We start from the raw sequence: 19562 nt of genomic DNA on the forward strand, positions 1-19562 counted from the left end.
TAGAAAGTCAGAATATATGTCAGAAAGTCATGTTGGAACCACTCTATTGATGCGCGAGTACTACACGCTTTTCCTCATTTGAAAAATGCATATTTACAATTTTTATTTATTTTAATTTACAAAGTTTGGATGTGACAGCTTCACATTTCTGAGAGCAACGGCGATTGAACTTGTTTCCATGGCTAACTAAGAAAAATTGTTTAAGAATGATAAGAATTGGCTATAACTCAATAATTTAAAAGTAAGAGAACATATTATAGCTTATACCGCTGAAAAGCTTAAAAAATTGCGCTTTTTATGAAGTCATGGCCAACTATGGTTTCCATTTAAAAAAACATATGTTTGTGTCATATGTCTAAAATGATAGGCTTTAGAAAAAAACGAAGGACACAGTCTCACTAAGGATTTGATTATCTACAACTTTTATCTGAAAACTTTTTGTCTAAAATAGCTTATAATGGAATTAGGGACAATTTTTAAAATAGCCGAAATTTGTTTTTTTTCGAAATATCTAGTAAGCCATGAACTTTTTCAAAAATCTGAAAGGCGCATATTTATGACCCCAAAAAACTGCAATTCTTTCCCCATTGTCTATCTCCAGTAGTTTCCGAGATACCCATAGAGAACATCGTAGGAAACTCACCCTGTATGTAATCCAAATATGCATACATTACTATAAACTAAAATCATATTTTTTTTATTTATTTTATAGAAATACGAAAAATTATAATAAATTATTAAAAAATCAATATAATATATCTATCTAAATGACATACTGATGGATTACTTTACTATTTACCTTTACCTTTCTGTAGTAAAATTGTGTCAAATTCTTGTTCCGCTCCAGTTTAAAGCTAGATTAAAGATTTGATTTTTATAAATCTACTCTATTTTGCATATTGCACAATTAAAGTTAACTTAAAATAACAAATTTTAAGTAACCATATTTTCTAAGAAAGATTAACTCTTTGTTCTTTAGCCCATTTTCTTATAACTTTAGCAACTTGGTCCGCTTGACTAGATGTACTGCTTCTCAAAAGCTGTAAAACGTCACTCAACATATCTACAGGTAATTTCTTTGCAACCACTCCCTATAAAAATCCAAAAGAAATATGCCATTCAATTTAAACCTACCACATTTACCTGGAAAACTCCCACTATGGCTCCCCTTTTACCCTCCCAAAATTCCGGATTTGGATCCAATCTGTCCAGCATCTCAAAAGCTTTAGCAGCATACCAAAATTCACCCATTCTATAACAATCGTTGGCTATTTGTAACAGTAAATTAAAACTTTCAGGACTATTATCCAGCCTGAAAATATGAGTTTTTATCTAACTATTTTAGTCAAAGAGTACTGGACCAACTTTAAGTATAAATCCCATGCTTCTTGTGCTTTTTTGTTCATCACATAACATCTGGCCAGGTTAGAGATATAAACGTAGTCGTTTTTGATTTTAGGATCTTGAATTAAAAGAAAAATATCCTCTGCTTCCTTAAATTGATTACAAGCTGTTTTAGCCTGGGCAAAGTTAAAATTAAATGTATCATCTGAAAAAATGGTGTAATGAGACATTTCATGTAGAGAATATAACTAATATTGGATCTATTCAGAACCTACTATAATATGATTGTATAGTAACAAACCAAACAGTGGATGAAGGCAAGAAAGAATTACTCAAATGACACGTCTAACTTTATACGGGGTGGTCTGAACTGTATTCGGGAAACTTTGGCAGCATATTCTGCAGATAGAATTAAGTAAAAAAGTTCGTATAAATGTATGTCCTAAAATGCTTAGTTTCGGAGATATACAGGGTGTGAATAATTTATGAAGTACCTAACGTCAATATTTAACCTGGCGTCTGCGAGTTTTTTGACATGAGAAACTTGATTTTGATGTCAATAAAACTCCTACTTGTAGAGGGCGCCACCTACATATTTTTAACTGGTTTGAAGAGTAATAACTTTTCGTCCGTACCTTTATAAAACTATTGAGTAAAAAAATGTACATTTACGACGTTTTTTAGGTAAAGAAGGTCTCTTAATAAACATCACTACCAAAGAAGGTCTCTTAATAAACATCAAATAATTCTCGAGATATTTGGAATCGAAATTATCAATACCTCTCATCATTGACATAAATTAAACATGTTGACTAAATAGTTATTAGACTGAAATCATCAATTTGAAATGTTTTTGTGTCAAACTATCTACTGAACGCGTTTATTTTTTGTCAATAATAACATGTATTGACTATTTCCATTCTAAATATCTTGAGAACGGTTGTTTGTAGCGATTTTTACCAAGAGACGTTTTTTAAGTAAAAAGTCACGAAAACGTATATTTCTTCACTCAGTAGTTTTATACAGGTACGGACAAAAAGTTATTACTCTTCAAAACAGTTAAAACACATGTAGGTGGCACCCCCTGCAAATAGAGAGTCATGTTGACATCAAAATGAAATTCCTCATATCAAAAAACTTCCAGACACCAATTTTCATCCAAATATTCACGTTACTTCAGAAATTATTTGGAAAAAATTGAAACAAAAACTTCTACACCCTGTATCTCCGAAACTAAGCATTTTAAGATATACATTTATACAAACTTTTTTACATATTTTTATCTGCAGAACAAGTTTCCGGAATACAGTTCGGACCACTCTGTATAGAAAATAAAATAAATAAATATACATGTATATTATACATGTATATACATATATGTTCCATTTTAAGCTATAGTCTGTCAAATGAAAGCATTTGTGACATTATTGATGATAATTGTCAACACAAGTTTTATCAACAATTTACTAAATTACATATAAAAATAAACTTTGTACAAACTGGTATTACAGTATGTATAAAAAAAAACAAAAAACTACTTTAGGTTTTTTAGGGAAAAATCAATAATTACTGATCAATAATTATTTAAAATGTATTAAATAGTTTAATAATTGAATAAAACGGCTAAGGAATGAGCCTAATAATATAATATGTCATAAATAGACAATAGATTATAGAAGTTTGGTTTGGTTGTAATAAATAATATTACCTGAATGTAAATAACTTTTAATACTAGTCAAATACACCAAAACTTCCTCAAACTGACCAGCCAAGAAGAATGCTGCAGCCATACACTGTCTACCATGAATGGTGTCACATTCACTGGTTGAACTTCCTACCAGATGAAAACATTCTTCAGCAATTTTCACATGTTCTGGCTGATTAAAAAAGAATTTTTTCTAAAATGTGTAAATTAATATTTGTGACACTTACAGAGTTGATTTCTTGGCCTAAAGCTGAATTAACCACTCCTTTTAAAATATATTCCTGAGGCACTGCAGGTTGAACATCCTTCAATAATTCATAAGCTTCTTTAATGTCATCATTTCTGAGATGATGAATTACAAGATTCAACCTTGCTTCTGGAACAATATCCACTAAAGCTGGAAATACCTGAAAGATAATTAATTTTGCTTAAGAATTGTAACAAATAGTTATTTTTACTACCGTAAAATGGGGTGAATAGAAACATAGGGGTGAATAGAAACAAAATTTCTGAAAAAAATCAAATCACGATTAAAAATATTCAAAGTAAAAAGAGTCGACATATCTAATTTTTCTATCATTGGTAATACACAATAAAATGTAAAAACTATATTTTTATCTGTGGCAGCACTGTTTCTCTCAATCAGCTGATCAATAAATGTGAGATCGATTTATCACCTATTTTGTATGGCGCGAAAACTTTATAAATAAAATATTTATTTTTAAAGTAATACTTAAGCTGGTACATGTAAGTTGTTATATTATATGTATTGTTAATTATTGCTAAACCTACTTAAATATGTAATAATTATCTGTTTCTAATCACCTTGTTGGAAATAGAATAGATAAAAACCTTAACATCAATGTGTGTTTCTATTCTCCCGAATAGCAGGTGAATAGAAACACAAAAGTTATTTTTATTTAATATTTATATGCATATTTTTCAAAAATCAAATTATATGTATACGCAAAGAACAAACAAAGACCCATGTTTTAAAATATTCGTGAACATAATACCACATTTTTATCAACCGGTATATCGCTAATAGCCTACGAAACTGTTTCTATTCACCCCATTTTACGGCATTTATAATGGCTTACTTGCATTGCATCTTCACCATCCCTAAAAACAACCAAATTGTGCTTCACTAAATCATATCCAAAACCTACATTTGATGTCTGATCTACAATAGATCTTAACTCATTCTCAGCTGCAGTGCCATTGTATAAACGAAAAGTGTTACATGCCTAAAACTTATTAATGAGAGGACTAGTACCACTAATATTAACACTCTCACTTTTAAATTAGTTGCAATAACAGAGTCAGGATATTTATGTATATATAAGCCTAAAACTTCTTGAGAGACATCATAGTAGTCCAGTTTATAATAGCACAAAGCCACATAAACATTTAAAGCAATATTTTCTCTAAAACGTAATTTAAAATTATATGTTTTATTATTATTCAACTTACCAAACTTACCTATTTTGCAACAACAGTCTTTTATAAATATCAATTGCCTCTTGATAATGGGCTCTCAAATAATGTATAGCTGCTAAACTAAGCTGATCCTCCAAAATATCTTGCAATTGTTGATGATATTCCATTAAAGTTGTTTCATCTTTTAGCTTATGAGATATATGAAAATTCAGTCTGGTTTTAAGTTCACTTGTTGGGGCATCAACAAGAGTTTCTTGGGATTCTTCGTACATACCTAAAATTAAAATTATAAAGTTAAGAAATACACAATTGGCACACTATGCTTACCCAGGTAAAAGTCACAGCAGGCAATGTTGACTGACAAATTGAGAATGGAAGAATTTTCTTTTTGCAATTTCTTATAGATTTGTAAAGCAGTTTTATAATCTCCCCGATGAAAATAACAGTAAGCCATCCAAAGACTAGCATTATAATCTTGATCTGAGTATTTTTTAAACTAAAGAAAAACAGAACAATTACTTTTGTCAATATTTAACAAATTCTATATTTACTTCAAGTAATGTGATAGCTCCAGTGTAATCTCTTTTTAATAAAAACTCTTCAAATTGCGAAGCATTCTTATCACTAAGAGGTTTCTTTATACTTTTTGCTGACTCATTTCCTATAGCCAAAGCTGGTTTGGATCTACTGAGAATCTAAAACAATATAATACTGACTACTATGTTAATTTTATATTAGGTACCTAGATATTTTGTGTTCTCATTTACCATTTTTTAGAACTATAAATAAGGATAAAACAAAGTTTTATTATTTTACAAAGAATATTATGGCAATAGAGTGTACATGTACGACATATGCAACATATGTACAATATGTATTCTGTGTGTATTCTGTCTGTTTCCATAGCAATCCTTCAGGTAGGTATCTGCATAGGTATCTGAAGGATTCAGATCAACCTAAACCCACCCTAAACCTAATACAAAGACCTAATATACACATTTAAAGCCTCATACAGAGACAAGTAGACTGAAGATGGACTGAAGTAGGTGTATTATTATCTCTGCCTCTAATTTATTTTATTACTTTACCCATATTTTTTACTCCTTTACCTATGCCTTTATGAGAATTTAAAACAGAGCTGAAAAAAATAAAGTTTGAATAAAAGTAAAATTCCATTTTAAACATTTTACTTTAAACCCTTGATTTGAATTTTATCATTTTGGATCTTTGCCAATTGATATCTGTCGTTTTGGAGTCGTGGTATATTTTCCGGTTTCCTTACACTTTTGTACACTTTACTTTAAACACCAAACAGGTATTATTTTACAACGTAGTAGGTGTTAGTCAAAGGTATTAGTCTTCATTCGGTATTCATTTAATGAAAATTTAAATTATTGAAAAATAATTAGTAAACAAACACTATTAGGTTAGGTATCAGTGAATTTTCAAACATTATTAGCAAATGTTCAATTGTAGTTTAAATTTCATTTTTAAACTCAATGGTATCATAATTATAGACATTTCTATAGTTAGAAAAAACTATTTTCCCTTCAGTTAATCGGGAATTAAGAAAAAAAGAATAATTTTAAATATTTACCTCACCCCTCCTGCTAGCTGAAAAACCACCTTGAAGTTGGATCGCTTGTTTCCTCTTTGACAGTTTTGGCCGTTATTGCCACATTCTTCTTAATTTTTTGAGACTACGAAATGCAACAAACAGAGATATACATACAGAAGTACCTATATCTCTGGCAACAAACAACAAAGTTCCATTTGCCCCATTTTGTGACAAAGATAAAAATCTACGAAACTAACCTAATTTTTAGTTGTCAAATAAAAATATTTTTTTTAAAAAATTCTGATAAATCTCTGAAATAAATTCATTATTATAATATGTTGGAAACTGTAAATCATATAATACTTGTTTTATCTGGAAAAGGAGGTGTAGGAAAATCAACTGTAAGCACACAATTAGCGCTAACACTGGTAGAAAAAGGATATAAGGTAAAAAGTACAAAGTTTATTTTTTGAAAACTGTTGATTATTGAGTTCTTTTTATAGGTAGGACTTCTAGATGTTGATCTTTGTGGCCCCAGTATTCCTTATTTGTTACAATTAGAAGGCAATGATGTCCATCAATCAGATTCTGGGTAAATTTGGTAAATGGCTTAAATTAAATTAATTATTTTTTGTGCATATTATCTTAGGTGGGTGCCTGTTTATACAGATGAGAAACAGAATTTAGCAGTAATGTCAATAGGTTTTTTGTTAAACAACAGAAACAATGCAGTAGTATGGAGAGGTCCAAAGAAAACTTCAATGGTAAAACAGTTTCTGACAGATGTATGCTGGGGTAAACTGGATTATTTAATTATTGATACTCCACCTGGTATGTATTTACTATAATATACGTGTATTACAGTATTTTTGTGATTATACAGTTTTTAATTTAAATACTTTACTGTTTAGGTACTTCCGATGAGCATATAACAGTTATGGAGAATTTAAAAAACATAAAATGTGATGGTGCAATTATAGTTACTACTCCACAACAAGTTTCCATTGAGGATGTGAGAAAAGAGATTACATTTTGTAAGAAAACAGGCATTCCAATTCTTGGTTTAGTTGAAAATATGAGTGGGTTAGTATGTGAAATACCAAACTTAAGATTTTATTTATGTATTAACTTTCTGAATAGATTTGTATGCCCATCCTGCACAGAGTGTACTAATATATTCAGTAAAGGTGGAGGAGAAGCATTAGCCCAATTATCTAATATAACACTTTTGGGATCTTTACCCATTGATCCAAGAGTTGGAGGACTTCTAGGAAAGGCTTGTGTAAAAGAAATTCCTGATTCACCATCTGCAAAGGTATTTAATGAAATAGCAAATGCAATAACTGTGGTATAAAAAATTATATATTTATATTCCTTAAACAATATAGATATTGTAGTATTTTAATTAAAAAAAAAACGGTAACAAATTTTGTTTAGATTTATATCATAAGAATGGAATGATTATTAATTACCCGCATTATAAAAAGAATATTTAAATTGAAAAAATATAAACTACATTGTCCAGTATTTCAGTTAGATTTTAGACTTGAATATACACTCACCGGCATGAAAAATGGACACCTTAAAATTTTGATTTTAAACTTTAATGTATTTTGTTCTAGTGGGCGAATTTTGATGATTTTTAAGCAATTTGTTGCTAAATTATTTTACTTCATTATTTCTTTCTAAATTAAAAATGAAAGTTCCTATCTGTCAATTATCTGAGGGAAAACAAATTTTGATATTTTTGGGAAAGTTTGAAACACACTGTGGAATATGTTAACAAATCAAGGAACCTAAAAATAATTTTATCATCTACGTACATCTTTTCTCGATAGTTAGTTTTTAGTTGTCATTCATCTCAATAGCTTTATTTTTATTAAAGATATTCACTTTTGAAGAAGACAGTAACGATTAAAGCTTGATTTTCATGCATCCGTTGTCCGACGATACGTTGATACAATATTAATTTGATTGGTTGTATTTAAAGTCTTCAATTGGTTAACCGTTTCTAACCAACCGAAGTCTTTAAATTCAACCAATAAAATTAATATTGTATCATCGTATCGTCGGACAACGGATGCATGAAAATCAAGCTTTACAGCGTTTTTAGCATTAAAAGCATGCCTTTGCCTTTGGTCCTCATCCACACACCTATGAAATTGAGTTTATCGTTTTTGTTGTTGTATCCACTATTGTTGCATTAATTGAACATGGTAGATATCAATTTCTAGATAAAACCATCTCTGCTTGAGTACCTGCCCAACAGACAATAATAATATCAAATAATATTCATATAATATTTTCCAATGACAGTGACATTACATAAATCATAAACACTATTTCATAGGTCTGTTGACTAGGGCCAAAAGGAAAGGCATGGTTTTAATGTAAAAATTATGAAAAACATAAAAATGTCTTAGTATTAAAAAGTGTTAGCTGTTGTCTTCTTCTTTGAAACGACTTCAAAAGAATCAAAACGAATCAAAAAACAAACTATGGAGAAAAGATGCACCTAGATAATAAAATGTTTTTTAAATACCTTGCTTTGTTAACATATACCACAGGGTATTTCAAACATTCACCAAAAAATGAACATTTTTTTTTCTCTCATATAATAATAATAGCTCCCGTATATAGCGTTTAACGCCTTGGGAGTAGCAAGGTACAGCTTGCCATACTAGAGCCGTTCGGTATACAAGGAAGGTAATGTGGGCTAGCACTACGCTTCAACCGCCTATTATTACCTCAGGATTGTGAATCCCAAGTACTCATTTAAGGCTGAGTCGACCTAGGTACCCAAACTATTTTTATTTTAATAAAAATAGTCGGCTGATCAAAATGCCGGGTGTGGGATTCGAACCCACTACCTTCAGATTGGTAGACGAAAGCCTGTACCTCTCCGCCACCGGGCACCTCTTTTTTCTCTCATGAGAACTTTAATTTTGAATTTAGAAAGATACACTAAAAAGTCAAATAATTCAGCTACAAATTGCTTAAAAAATCATCAAAATCTGTCCACTAGAACACAATATATAAAGCTTTAAAATGCATCAAAATTTTTAGGTGCCCGTTTTTCGTACCAGTGAGTATATATTCAAATCTTAACTACTTGACATTGTGAGTCTTACATATAAGATACAAAATGACTAGCCCACTCACAAAATAGGTAAATATCTAAAAAATATAATAATAAACTATAACTATACGTTGTACAAAATAAAAACCGTTGCGGGCTATCGATTAGGCTAATAAATGTGTGCAGTACTACCACTACACAAATATAGCCCTTATGGGACGTTTTCAATGAGTTTTAAATCTCCCACTCGATATTTTGTTGGCAACGGCGAGGAAGCGGTTGCAGCGGTGCCACGTTTATTTGACATTTGCCAGAATTTTCTGAACGTTAGTTGAGAGTTGTGTCTTTGGTGTATTGAATCTTTTAAAACCTTTATCTATCGATCGAAAACTGTTGTTTTCAGAATATTTTGTGTAGTAGTTGTTAGTTTTTTTTTTGAAAAATGCCTAAGCAGTTAAATAGTCGGTGCCAAGAATTAGTGTCATCTCTGATACAATATTTTGAGAAAGAAAGGGACAATAACGGCCCGTTATATTATAATAAAGTATTTTAAAGTAGACCAGTGAAGTGAGTTTTTTTTTATTTTGAGAAACAAAACCTACTAATCTTCTATGGAAAATACTTATTAATTCTTGGAATATTTCAAAAAGTTGCCTATATATTTTATAATCATTTACCACTCTTTATAATAGATAATATTTTGAATTGCCCAAAACCTAGACTGTTATTAATTAAACAAAATGTTTAAAACAATGTTTTTAAGACACCATTACTTGTTTTAAATATTTGTTTAAAACAGAGTATTAAATAGGTTTGGTGTATCGGTGTATATTTCAATAAAAAATGAGAAAAACCCTTTCAAAATAAAAAAACAACTGTAATACAAAAGGAATAAAAAACAGAGTAATCAGCTCACCTTAATATTGTCTAAATAAACTATTAATTCTGTACTACTACTTGGAGGAGCACCATTAAGGTTTCTAAAATCGAATTAAGTTTTGTCCTTTGGCTTTATCATTACTCAACATGATATGGTTTAAAACAGAGTATAAAAGTGTTGTAAACATATTTTCGACTTTGCATTTACAATGTTCTTTAAAACCATAAAAATTTGTTTTAAACAATAAAAAAAACATGTTTTGTTTAATTTTTTTTTCAGCGATTTTTTTTAAAACTGTTAACAATTTAAAGTTTATTTTAGAATTTTTAATAGATCTTAGATATAGTAAATTTTTCAAAAATATTTCTCTTCCGATTACAATCTGGCAACAATGCTGTCTACAATCAACGCACGTGCTCGATGACATGCAAGGGTTTTTATTTTGTACGACGTATATATAATTTGGTACATAGAATTTAAATATAAATGTAATATAAAACAAACTAACGATAAATGAACACAAAACAATAAACGCCTTAATGGTAACGAAACACTAGAAAAATAATTATTGCTTTTACTTGGTAAATAAATATACAGGGTGGTCCGAACTGTATTCCGGAAACTTCAACAACATATTTTGCACATAAAAATAAATAAAAAAGTTCGTATAAATGTATGTCCGAAAATCCTTAGTTTCGGAGATACAGGGTGTAGAAGTTTCATTTTTATTTCGATTTTTTCTAAATATTTTTTGAGGTAACGTCAATATTTGGATCAAAATTGGTGTCTAGAAGTTTTTTGACATGAAAAATTTGATTTTGATGTTAATATGACTCCTACTTATAGAGGGCGCCACCTACATATTTTTTAACTGGTTTGAAGAGTAATAACTTTTTGTCCGTACTTGTATAAAAGTACTGAGTAAAAAATATACATTTACGACGTTTTTTACGTAAAACAAGTCTCTTGGTAAAAATCGCTACGAGTAATGGTTCTCGAGATATTTTGAATCGAAATTACCAATACCTGTCATCATTGACATAAATTAAACATGTTGACTAAATAGTTATTAGACTGAAATCATAAATTTGAAATGTTTTTGTGCCAAAAGTTCAACGGACACTGTTTTATCATCATTTTTTCGAATAAAAATTTATGATTAATTAAAAAAAAATAAAAAGTTCCAAAATTTATTATTTCAGTCAAATAATTTATCTACCCAACACTTTTATTTTTTGTCAATAATGACATGTATTGACTATTTCCATTCTAAATATCTTGAGAACGGTTGCTCGCAGCCATTTTTACCAAGAGACATTTTTTACGTAGAAAATCTCGGAAATGTGTATTTTTTCACTCAGTAGTTTTATACAGGTACGGACGAAAAGTTATTACTCTTCAAAACAGTTAAAACACATGTAGGTGGCGCCCCCTACAAATAGGAGTCATATTGATATCAAAATCAAATTTGTCATGTTAAAAAACTCCTAGTCACCAATTTTCATCCAAATATTTAAGTTACTTCAAAAATTATTTGGAAAAAAATCGAAATAAAAATGAAATTTCTACACCCTGTATCTCCGAAACTAAGCATTTTTGGACATACATTTATACGAACTTTTTTACTTATTTTTATCTGCAGAATATGCTGCCGAAGTTTTCGGATTACAATTCGGACCACCCTGTATACTAGAATATTATATGCCGCGGTTACATCTTTTTCTAACTGCAGACATTCCATATTCTTCATATTCACCCTTTGTTATACAAATATTTTTATAGAAGGTGCTTAATGATCCTAAAATTGAACCACCTCTCCACACAAACACTTTTCTGTCTTTATCCGCAATAACATCGACCTTCATGCTGGCAGGTACTTTTGCCTCAACTTCTAATTTCAGTCTGTTTTCAAACCCATTAAATAAGGTGTTACCTATTTTAATATTAAAAAGTGTTAGCTGTTATCTTAAAAAATATTGCATTGTATTACCTCCAGAAAGGATAATGTTGTTAGCAAAATCCCTCCTTAAGTCGAGTCCGCATTTAAATATGGATTGAAAAACCATTTCATGAATTCCTGGAGTGTCATACTGTTCAACTAATGCAGGATTAAATAAAGGATCTGTACAATGATATTTTTCTTTTTCTGAAACAAAACATGATAAATTATTATGTAAATAATTGTATTGTATAATACATATTTATATATAAATAATTATATGGCATAGTTATTCATTATTTTTTTCTTATAGAGGGTGCTTCAATAACTGTATTCCGGAAACTACGTCAGCATATTCCGCAGACAAAAATAAGTAAAAAAGTTCGTATAAATGTATGTCCTAAAATGCTTGGTTTCGGAGTTTCTAGAGAGATCTAGGAGTTTTTTGACATGAGAAATTTGATCTTGATGTCAATATAACTCCTACTTGTAGAGGGCGTTTTTTACGTAAGAAAAGGTCTCTTGGTAAAAATCTCTACAAGTAATGGTTCTCGAGATATTTGAAATCGAAATTATCAATACATGTCATCATTGACATAAATTAAACTTATTGACTAAATAGTTATTAGACTGAAATCATAAATTTGAAAGGTTTTTGTGCCAAAAGTTCCATAGAAACTGTTTTATCATCATTTTTTCGAAGAAAAATTTATGATTAATTTAAAAGAATAAAAAGTTCCCAAATTTATCATTTCAATCGAATAACTATCTACTCAACATGTTTATTTTTAGTCAATAATGACATGTATTGACTATTTCCATTCTAAATATCTTAAGAACGGTTGCTCGTAGCGATTTTTACCAAGAGACATTTTTTACGTAAAAATCGGATATGTATATTTTTTCACTCAGTAGTTTTATACAGATACGGACGAAAAGTTATTACCCTTCAAAACATTTAAAACATATGTAGGTGGCGCCCCCTACAAATAGGATTCATATTGACATCAAAATCAAATTTCTCATGTCAAAAAACTCCCAGACACCAATTTTCATCCAAATATTGACTCTTGACGTTACTTCAGAAATTAAATGGAAAAAATGAAAATAAAAATGAAATTTATATACGTTGTATCTCCGAAACTAATCATTTAGGACATTTTTTTACTTTTATCTATAGAATATGCTGCCGAAGTTTCCGGAATACAGTTCGTATCACCCTGTATATTGATAATATGCCTATTTGAGACAGTAAAGTACTGATACAAAAGTAATCAAAGAACAAAATTAAAATAGTTTAGTTTTTACATCTATCATAATATATAAAATTTTCCTGTCACAGTTTTAGTTACCATTCTCCTCCGAAACGGCTTAACCGATTTTTATGAAATTTTATATGTATATTCAGTAGGTCAGAGAATATATATATATATATATATAATATATATATATATATATATATATATATATATATATATATATATATATATATATATATATATATATATATATATATATATATATATATATATATATATATATATATATATATGGAATCTTATATCTTAATAATCTTATATATATATATATATATATGGAATCTTATTTAATCGGACCTTTTTAAGAAAATTAATTTTATTTTTCAGAAACTATTTGAGACAGAGTTTACCAAAAATGCTTTTTATAACTACTAGTGGGTAAATGAATTTCTAGATATATTACGAATTTTTTGGGAACTTTAGTTTCGGAGATATTAATTTAATCGGACCTTTTTAAGAAAATTAATTTTATTTTTCAGAAACTATTTGAGACAGAGTTTACCAAAAATGCTTTTTATAACTACTAGTGTTTAAATGAATTTCTAGATATATTACGAATTTTTTGGGAACTTTAGTTTCGGAGATATTTATTTAATCGGACTTTTTTAAAAAAAATTATTTTATTTTTCAGAAACTATTAGAGACAGAGTTTACCAAAAATGCTTTTTATAACTACCAGTGGGTAAATGAATTTCTAGATATATTACGAATTTTTTGGGAACTTTAGTTTCGGAGATATTAATTTAATCGGACCTTTTTAAGAAAATTAATTTTATTTTTCAGAAACTATTTGAGACAGAGTTTACCAAAAATGCTTTTTATATCTACTAGTGGGTAAATGAATTTCTAGATATATTGCGAATTTTTTGGGAACTTTAGTTTCGGAGATATTCATTTAATCGGACCTTTTTAAAAATATTAATTTTATTTTTCAGAAACTATTAGGGACAGAGTTTACCAAAAATGCTTTTTATATCTACTAGTGTTTAAATGAATTTCTAGATATATTACGAATTTTTTGGGAACTTTAGTTTCGGAGATATTTATTTAATCGGACTTTTTTAAAAAAAATTATTTTATTTTTCAGAAACTATTAGAGACAGAGTTTACCAAAAATGCTTTTTATAACTACCAGTGGGTAAATGAATTTCTAGATATATTACGAATTTTTTGGGAACTTTAGTTTCGGAGATATTAATTTAATCGGACCTTTTTAAGAAAATTAATTTTATTTTTCAGAAACTATTTGAGACAGAGTTTACCAAAAATGCTTTTTATAACTACTAGTGGGTAAATGAATTTCTAGATATATTACGAATTTTTGGGAACTTTAGTTTCGGAGATATTAATTTAATCGGACCTTTTTAAGAAAATTAATTTTATTTTTCAGAAACTATTTGAGACAGAGTTTACCAAAAATGCTTTTTATAACTACTAGTGGGTAAATGAATTTCTAGATATATTACGAATTTTTTGGGAACTTTAGTTTCGGAGATATTAATTTAATCGGACCTTTTTAAGAAAATTAATTTTATTTTTCAGAAACTATTTGAGACAGAGTTTACCAAAAATGCTTTTTATATCTACTAGTGGGTAAATGAATTTCTAGATATATTACGAATTTTTTGGGAACTTTAGTTTCGGAGATATTAATTTAATCGGACCTTTTTAAGAAAATTAATTTTATTTTTCAGAAACTATTTGAGACAGAGTTTACCAAAAATGCTTTTTATATCTACTAGTGGGTAAATGAATTTCTAGATATATTGCGAATTTTTTGGGAACTTTAGTTTCGGAGATATTCATTTAATCGGACCTTTTTAAAAATATATATATATATATATATATATATATATATATATATATATATATATATATATATATATATATATATATATATACATATATCATATATATACCAGATCGTCGTTATCCAATAAAAAATATTTATATGGCAAAACAACGTTCAGCTAGTATTATAGTATTAAATATATGACTTAGTGATAAGACAAATTCTTGCGACACATACTTTTTTATGGTTTGTCCCGTGTCCTCTAGACAGTGTATACCATCCTGGCAAGCGAAACCTTGGGTTGGCGTTTACACGTATAGGAGTGAATCGCTATGGTAATTCAGTAAGCCGGAGAACAAAAATACGAAGTATCTATTACATATAGATACATACATACTGCCATTACTCGCTGACGAGTATTTGACACGCATCAGAAGATGGTCACGCAAGGCGTTTTCTTTCATGAGCTTTTCTGTGGCTGAAAAGCCCGATACGTAATGTTATCTATCTACCGCACTCCGGACATTCAAAAATCTCATTGCTTTGTTGCCTCTTTACTTTTTGGTTGTCGCTGTTAACTGAGTTTACGATTCTTCTCCATTCCGTTCTATTGTGAGCTGCTTCTTCCTACTCATTCTGCTTGTTAATCCCCTTTAAGTTTTCGTGGAAAATATCCTTGTACCTTTTGAGTTGTCCACCCGGCCTCCTCTTACCGTCTACAAGCTCACCGTAAAGCAGAGATTTTGGTATGCGGTTTTCTTGCATTCTGCATACGTGACCAGCCGATCTTAAACGGGACTTGTAATCATGACTTCAATACTCTCGCAGTTAGCTTTTTCAAGGAGCGATACTTTTGAGACACGATGAAAACATTTGATTCTTAAGAGTTATCTAAGATGTCTCTGTTGCGACTTGTTTAATGCGTTCATGTGTCGGCGGTATACGACTGACCCGGAGCGGGCGGTAGGTGAGTCAGCGTCTGACCCGAGACGGGCGGCTGTTTTCTAAGAGGACCAAACCTCTGATAAACCAGGCGTAATCCAAGGTGTCGACCGTGCTAATGGATGAATGGCAGTACGTGACACGCTCGAGCGTAGATACAGTGTACCTAACACTGGTATGTACGACCTCGTATTCGATGAAGGGACAATGCAGTCCGAAAATAAAAATAAAAAGGATAGTCCAAGAAAGAAAGGACAAAAGATGGAAATGGGAGTATTTTACTCCCTCCCTTTTACGCCTCCAAGCTATTAAAAAAATGATGAAATTAGTCGATGTATTGACAAAAAACCAAACTGTTCTCGAGGCAGAAAAGAGCGCTGTTGAGGAACTAACAAGCGTTAAATTTTTACTAGAAACAATAGCGATGCAGGAGATCTTACCACGTCTAGTCCAGGCGCCTGTCACTAACGCACAGACAGTAAACCAAACCACTGGGAAAACATGCCTAAAGTGTGGTGAAAACATTAGAAAAGAAGAAGAGGAGGCTATTCAGGGAGCACTCATAAGAGATTTGAAAAAGAAAGTGATCTCTAATAACGAAATTATTAGATTGGCGAAAAACCAGTGGCCTGAATGTGCTTCCTAATCCACAAAGATCACTAATGGTAGCATTTTTGCTCCTTCCCAGGAAGGATGTTCTCTTATTATTATTGATGAAGAGGGCACAAAAGAAAACATTTTTCGTCAGACCATGGCTAGAAATCCCGCAGCACGTGATTTAATCACCAAGAAAAAGCTGAGCGGAGGAGAACTATTGGAGCTACACAGTTCAAACAGTATATCAATAGACGGAGTGGACTCGGCTGATAGCAGAAAGAACTGCTTTGTAATTTTCCTTGGCGGGAGCGATTCCTCGACTAAGTTAAATCTACTCGTGGATGGTGTTCGTAAATTAACAGGACGACTAAACGCACTACAAAAAGAAATAATTTCCGTGGCTGCAGCTTGCGGACCCCCGATGGAAAAAAAGTCATACGCGGAGTTCTGGACATCTTGTTCGCAGAGGCCGGCATCAATGGTCTACTAATTCCCAACACAAAATTAGTAAGGGAGGCCCAGCACAGGAAGAGTAGAGAGGCTGTTATTATAAAAGCGGGAGAAGAATCATACGCGGGTACCCTAAAGGCCGTAAGGCAGAAACTGGTAGAGCAAGATGCTGTAAAGCACATTACCGCATGCAGAAAGACAAGAGAGGGAAACGTCTTGCTGGAGGTCGGACCTGCGGAAGGAGCCTCTCTCCAGATTAAAAAAACAATAGAACAAATTGTAGCGCCTCACAGAGTAAAATCTACGACAGGAGATAAGGGCACCAAGGCGCTCCTGCATGGACTTGATACCCTTATCTCAGAAGAAGAAATCACGCATGCCCTGCGATCCCTAGGTATTAATGAGACAGTACTGAAAACTATCTCCCCAGGCCTAAGAGAGACCAAGACCGCGGTGTTGATGGTTTCGCCAGAGGAAAAAATCATCCTAGAGAAAGCCGGAAAAATCCAAGTGGGACTAGCCAGAACCAGAGCAAAATTTCCGAGCAAAGAATCAAATAAATGTTTCAGATGCTGGGAGGCAGGACATGCTGCTAAGGACTGCAAGGGTCCAAATAGATCAAAATGTTGCAGAACTTGTGGCAATGAAGGGCATTTTGCCAAGACATGCACCAATAAAAAACAAATAATTTAGAAAAAGGGGAACCTCAAGAAAGTAGCCCGACTCAGCCAGCCAAAAAGAGAAAAAGGCGAGGAAATGAAATGGAAGAAAAAGAACTGGTAGCTCTGGAGAACAACAAACCGGCTCTATCCAACGCTGCAGAAGGTAATGTAAATGTCTGTGATACTGTCTGTGATACTTCTCGTGATATAATCTGTGATAATGCCTGTGATAGCGATTGCGCACCTCTACAATAATATTTATACAATGTGTAGTCCCCGTATAATATGTGTGTTTCTTTTTTTTTGAACATATATTTGCAGAAATATACAACTTCTTTTTATTTACCTATTTAAAGGCTTTATACACCAGTATGTCTTCTATACGTGCTGTATTCTCTTTTTTAAGTATATATTAATCAACTATGTATGTCCTACAAGGTAACTTAAACAAAAGCAAAGCAGCTCATGACGCCTTATTTCTCCTGGCTAATAAATATGATGCCAACACTGCACTAGTGTCTGAACCAAACAAAGCTGTCCTTAACAAATACCCTGGATGGGTTTGTAGTGCAAACTTCAATGCAGCTATCTGGTTGAGAAACGGAGCCTGCGACGAACTTTGGAAGGGAATGAGCTATGTAGCTGCCAAGCTTGGAAAAATGATTGCTTTATCTGTATATCTGCACCCCAACGCCACGATAGGAGAGGTCTCAAATGATCTTGATGAGATGTCTGGGCTAGTGCAATCGGCACCAAATGGAATAAGTCTCCACGTGGGTGGCGATATGAACGGCTGGCATGTTAGCTGGGGTTCAAGATGCAACAATACCAGAGGCACTATGATCGCTGAGTAGGCCGCACAAAATGGCCTAGAACTATTAAACCAGGGAAATACGCCCACTTTCAGCAAGGGTGGCAGATCAAGTATTGTCGATGTCACCTTCTGGAAAGCAGGAGCAAACAATATTAATGCGGACTGGAAGCTACTTGACGAAGATTCCGCGAGCGACCACAGAACCATAATCTTTCATACTAGTCTAACCTTGAAAGAACATAGGCCACCTCATAGACAAATTAGATGGAATAACCATGTCACCGCAAGATTCAGAGACAGGCTCGCTGAATCCATGCTTACTGTCAGGGAAAACACTATAGAGGCAATTGAAAAAGCACTAAGAAATGCATGCGATAGTGTTAGGCCCAAAGGGTGACCACGGAAAGACACCGTGTATTGGTGGACACCTCAAGTCTCCGATGCTCTTAAAGTCAAAAATGCTGCACATCGCAGGCTTGCGAGGCTACACAAGAGAGGTGCACCAACGGAGGAAGAGACTGCCGCCAGACAAGAACTGGTAATAGCCAGGAGAGCTGCTAAACGCGCAATTGAGGCTGCAAAAAAAGATTCGTTCAGAAATCTCATTAACGAGGTGGAGAACGACATTTGGGGCACGGCATATCGTCTTGTGACAAAAAGATTTGGCAAACAGGTGAGCCCGGTAGTGCCGGATAACATTACAAGAGTGCAGGTAGAAGACTGTTTCCTGACACACCTATAATTAGATGGGAGCTAGATTCAACTGATGGAAATAGTATCCCTCTCATCGAACGAACGGAGATAAAAATTGCGGCAGCCACCCTGAAAATCCACAAGGCTCCAGGACTTGACAACATTCCTGCAGAGGCGGTAAAGATTTTGGCAGATGATTATCCCGAAGAGCGGGCAGAGGCCATGACAAAGTTACTGCGCGAGGGACGTTTTCCTGATCAGTGGAAAAGTTCACGAGTCGTTTTGATTCCCAAGCCGGGAAAAGACCCAGGAGAGCCTGGAGGCCTACGACCAATCTGTTTAATCAGC

At 32.1% G+C, this 19562-nt stretch overlaps 3 protein-coding genes across 9 annotated transcripts in view; 1 reads left to right on the forward strand and 2 right to left on the reverse strand.

Moving 5' to 3' along the window:
- Window positions 1-742: 742 nt before the first annotated feature.
- LOC115878557 (intraflagellar transport protein 56) lies at window positions 743-6080 on the reverse strand. 2 transcript variants are annotated; one of them, XM_030895081.1, is made up of 12 exons: window positions 5680-6080; window positions 5599-5627; window positions 5041-5184; window positions 4817-4985; window positions 4532-4763; window positions 4347-4476; window positions 4150-4296; window positions 3277-3456; window positions 3053-3221; window positions 1366-1549; window positions 1144-1312; window positions 743-1091 (listed from the first exon to the last, which is right to left on the reverse strand). In XM_030895081.1, exons 4-12 carry the CDS (start codon window positions 4941-4943, stop codon window positions 951-953), a joined length of 1479 nt encoding a protein of 492 aa, XP_030750941.1. In that variant the 5' UTR covers window positions 4944-4985; window positions 5041-5184; window positions 5599-5627; window positions 5680-6080; the 3' UTR covers window positions 743-950. The 2 variants fall into 2 exon arrangements, with proteins under 2 accessions (XP_030750941.1, XP_030750940.1); XM_030895080.1 differs by having other exon boundaries at window positions 5257-5627.
- Window positions 6081-6295: 215 nt separating this feature from the next.
- LOC115878585 (cytosolic Fe-S cluster assembly factor NUBP2 homolog) lies at window positions 6296-7474 on the forward strand. The gene is made up of 5 exons (XM_030895134.1): window positions 6296-6493; window positions 6551-6639; window positions 6697-6878; window positions 6959-7130; window positions 7188-7474. Exons 1-5 carry the CDS (start codon window positions 6383-6385, stop codon window positions 7399-7401), a joined length of 768 nt encoding a protein of 255 aa, XP_030750994.1. The 5' UTR covers window positions 6296-6382; the 3' UTR covers window positions 7402-7474.
- A 4159-nt stretch (window positions 7475-11633) lies between these two features.
- Window positions 11634-19562, reverse strand: part of LOC115878559 (actin-3-like) — a 36318-nt gene continuing 28389 nt past the window's right edge. For all 6 annotated transcript variants that reach the window (XM_030895088.1, XM_030895084.1, XM_030895083.1 and 3 more), the window contains 2 exons: window positions 11997-12152; window positions 11634-11939 (listed from right to left, as the gene is read on the reverse strand). In XM_030895088.1, the coding sequence (XP_030750948.1) occupies window positions 11704-11939; window positions 11997-12152 (392 nt within the window). In that variant the 3' untranslated portion in view covers window positions 11634-11703. The remainder of the gene's footprint in view (window positions 11940-11996; window positions 12153-19562) is intronic.

This window comes from Sitophilus oryzae, unplaced genomic scaffold (genome assembly GCF_002938485.1).
Source record: "Sitophilus oryzae breed Bouriz unplaced genomic scaffold, Soryzae_2.0 scaffold_1518_pilon_pilon, whole genome shotgun sequence".
Classification (NCBI taxonomy): domain Eukaryota; kingdom Metazoa; phylum Arthropoda; class Insecta; order Coleoptera; family Curculionidae; genus Sitophilus; species Sitophilus oryzae.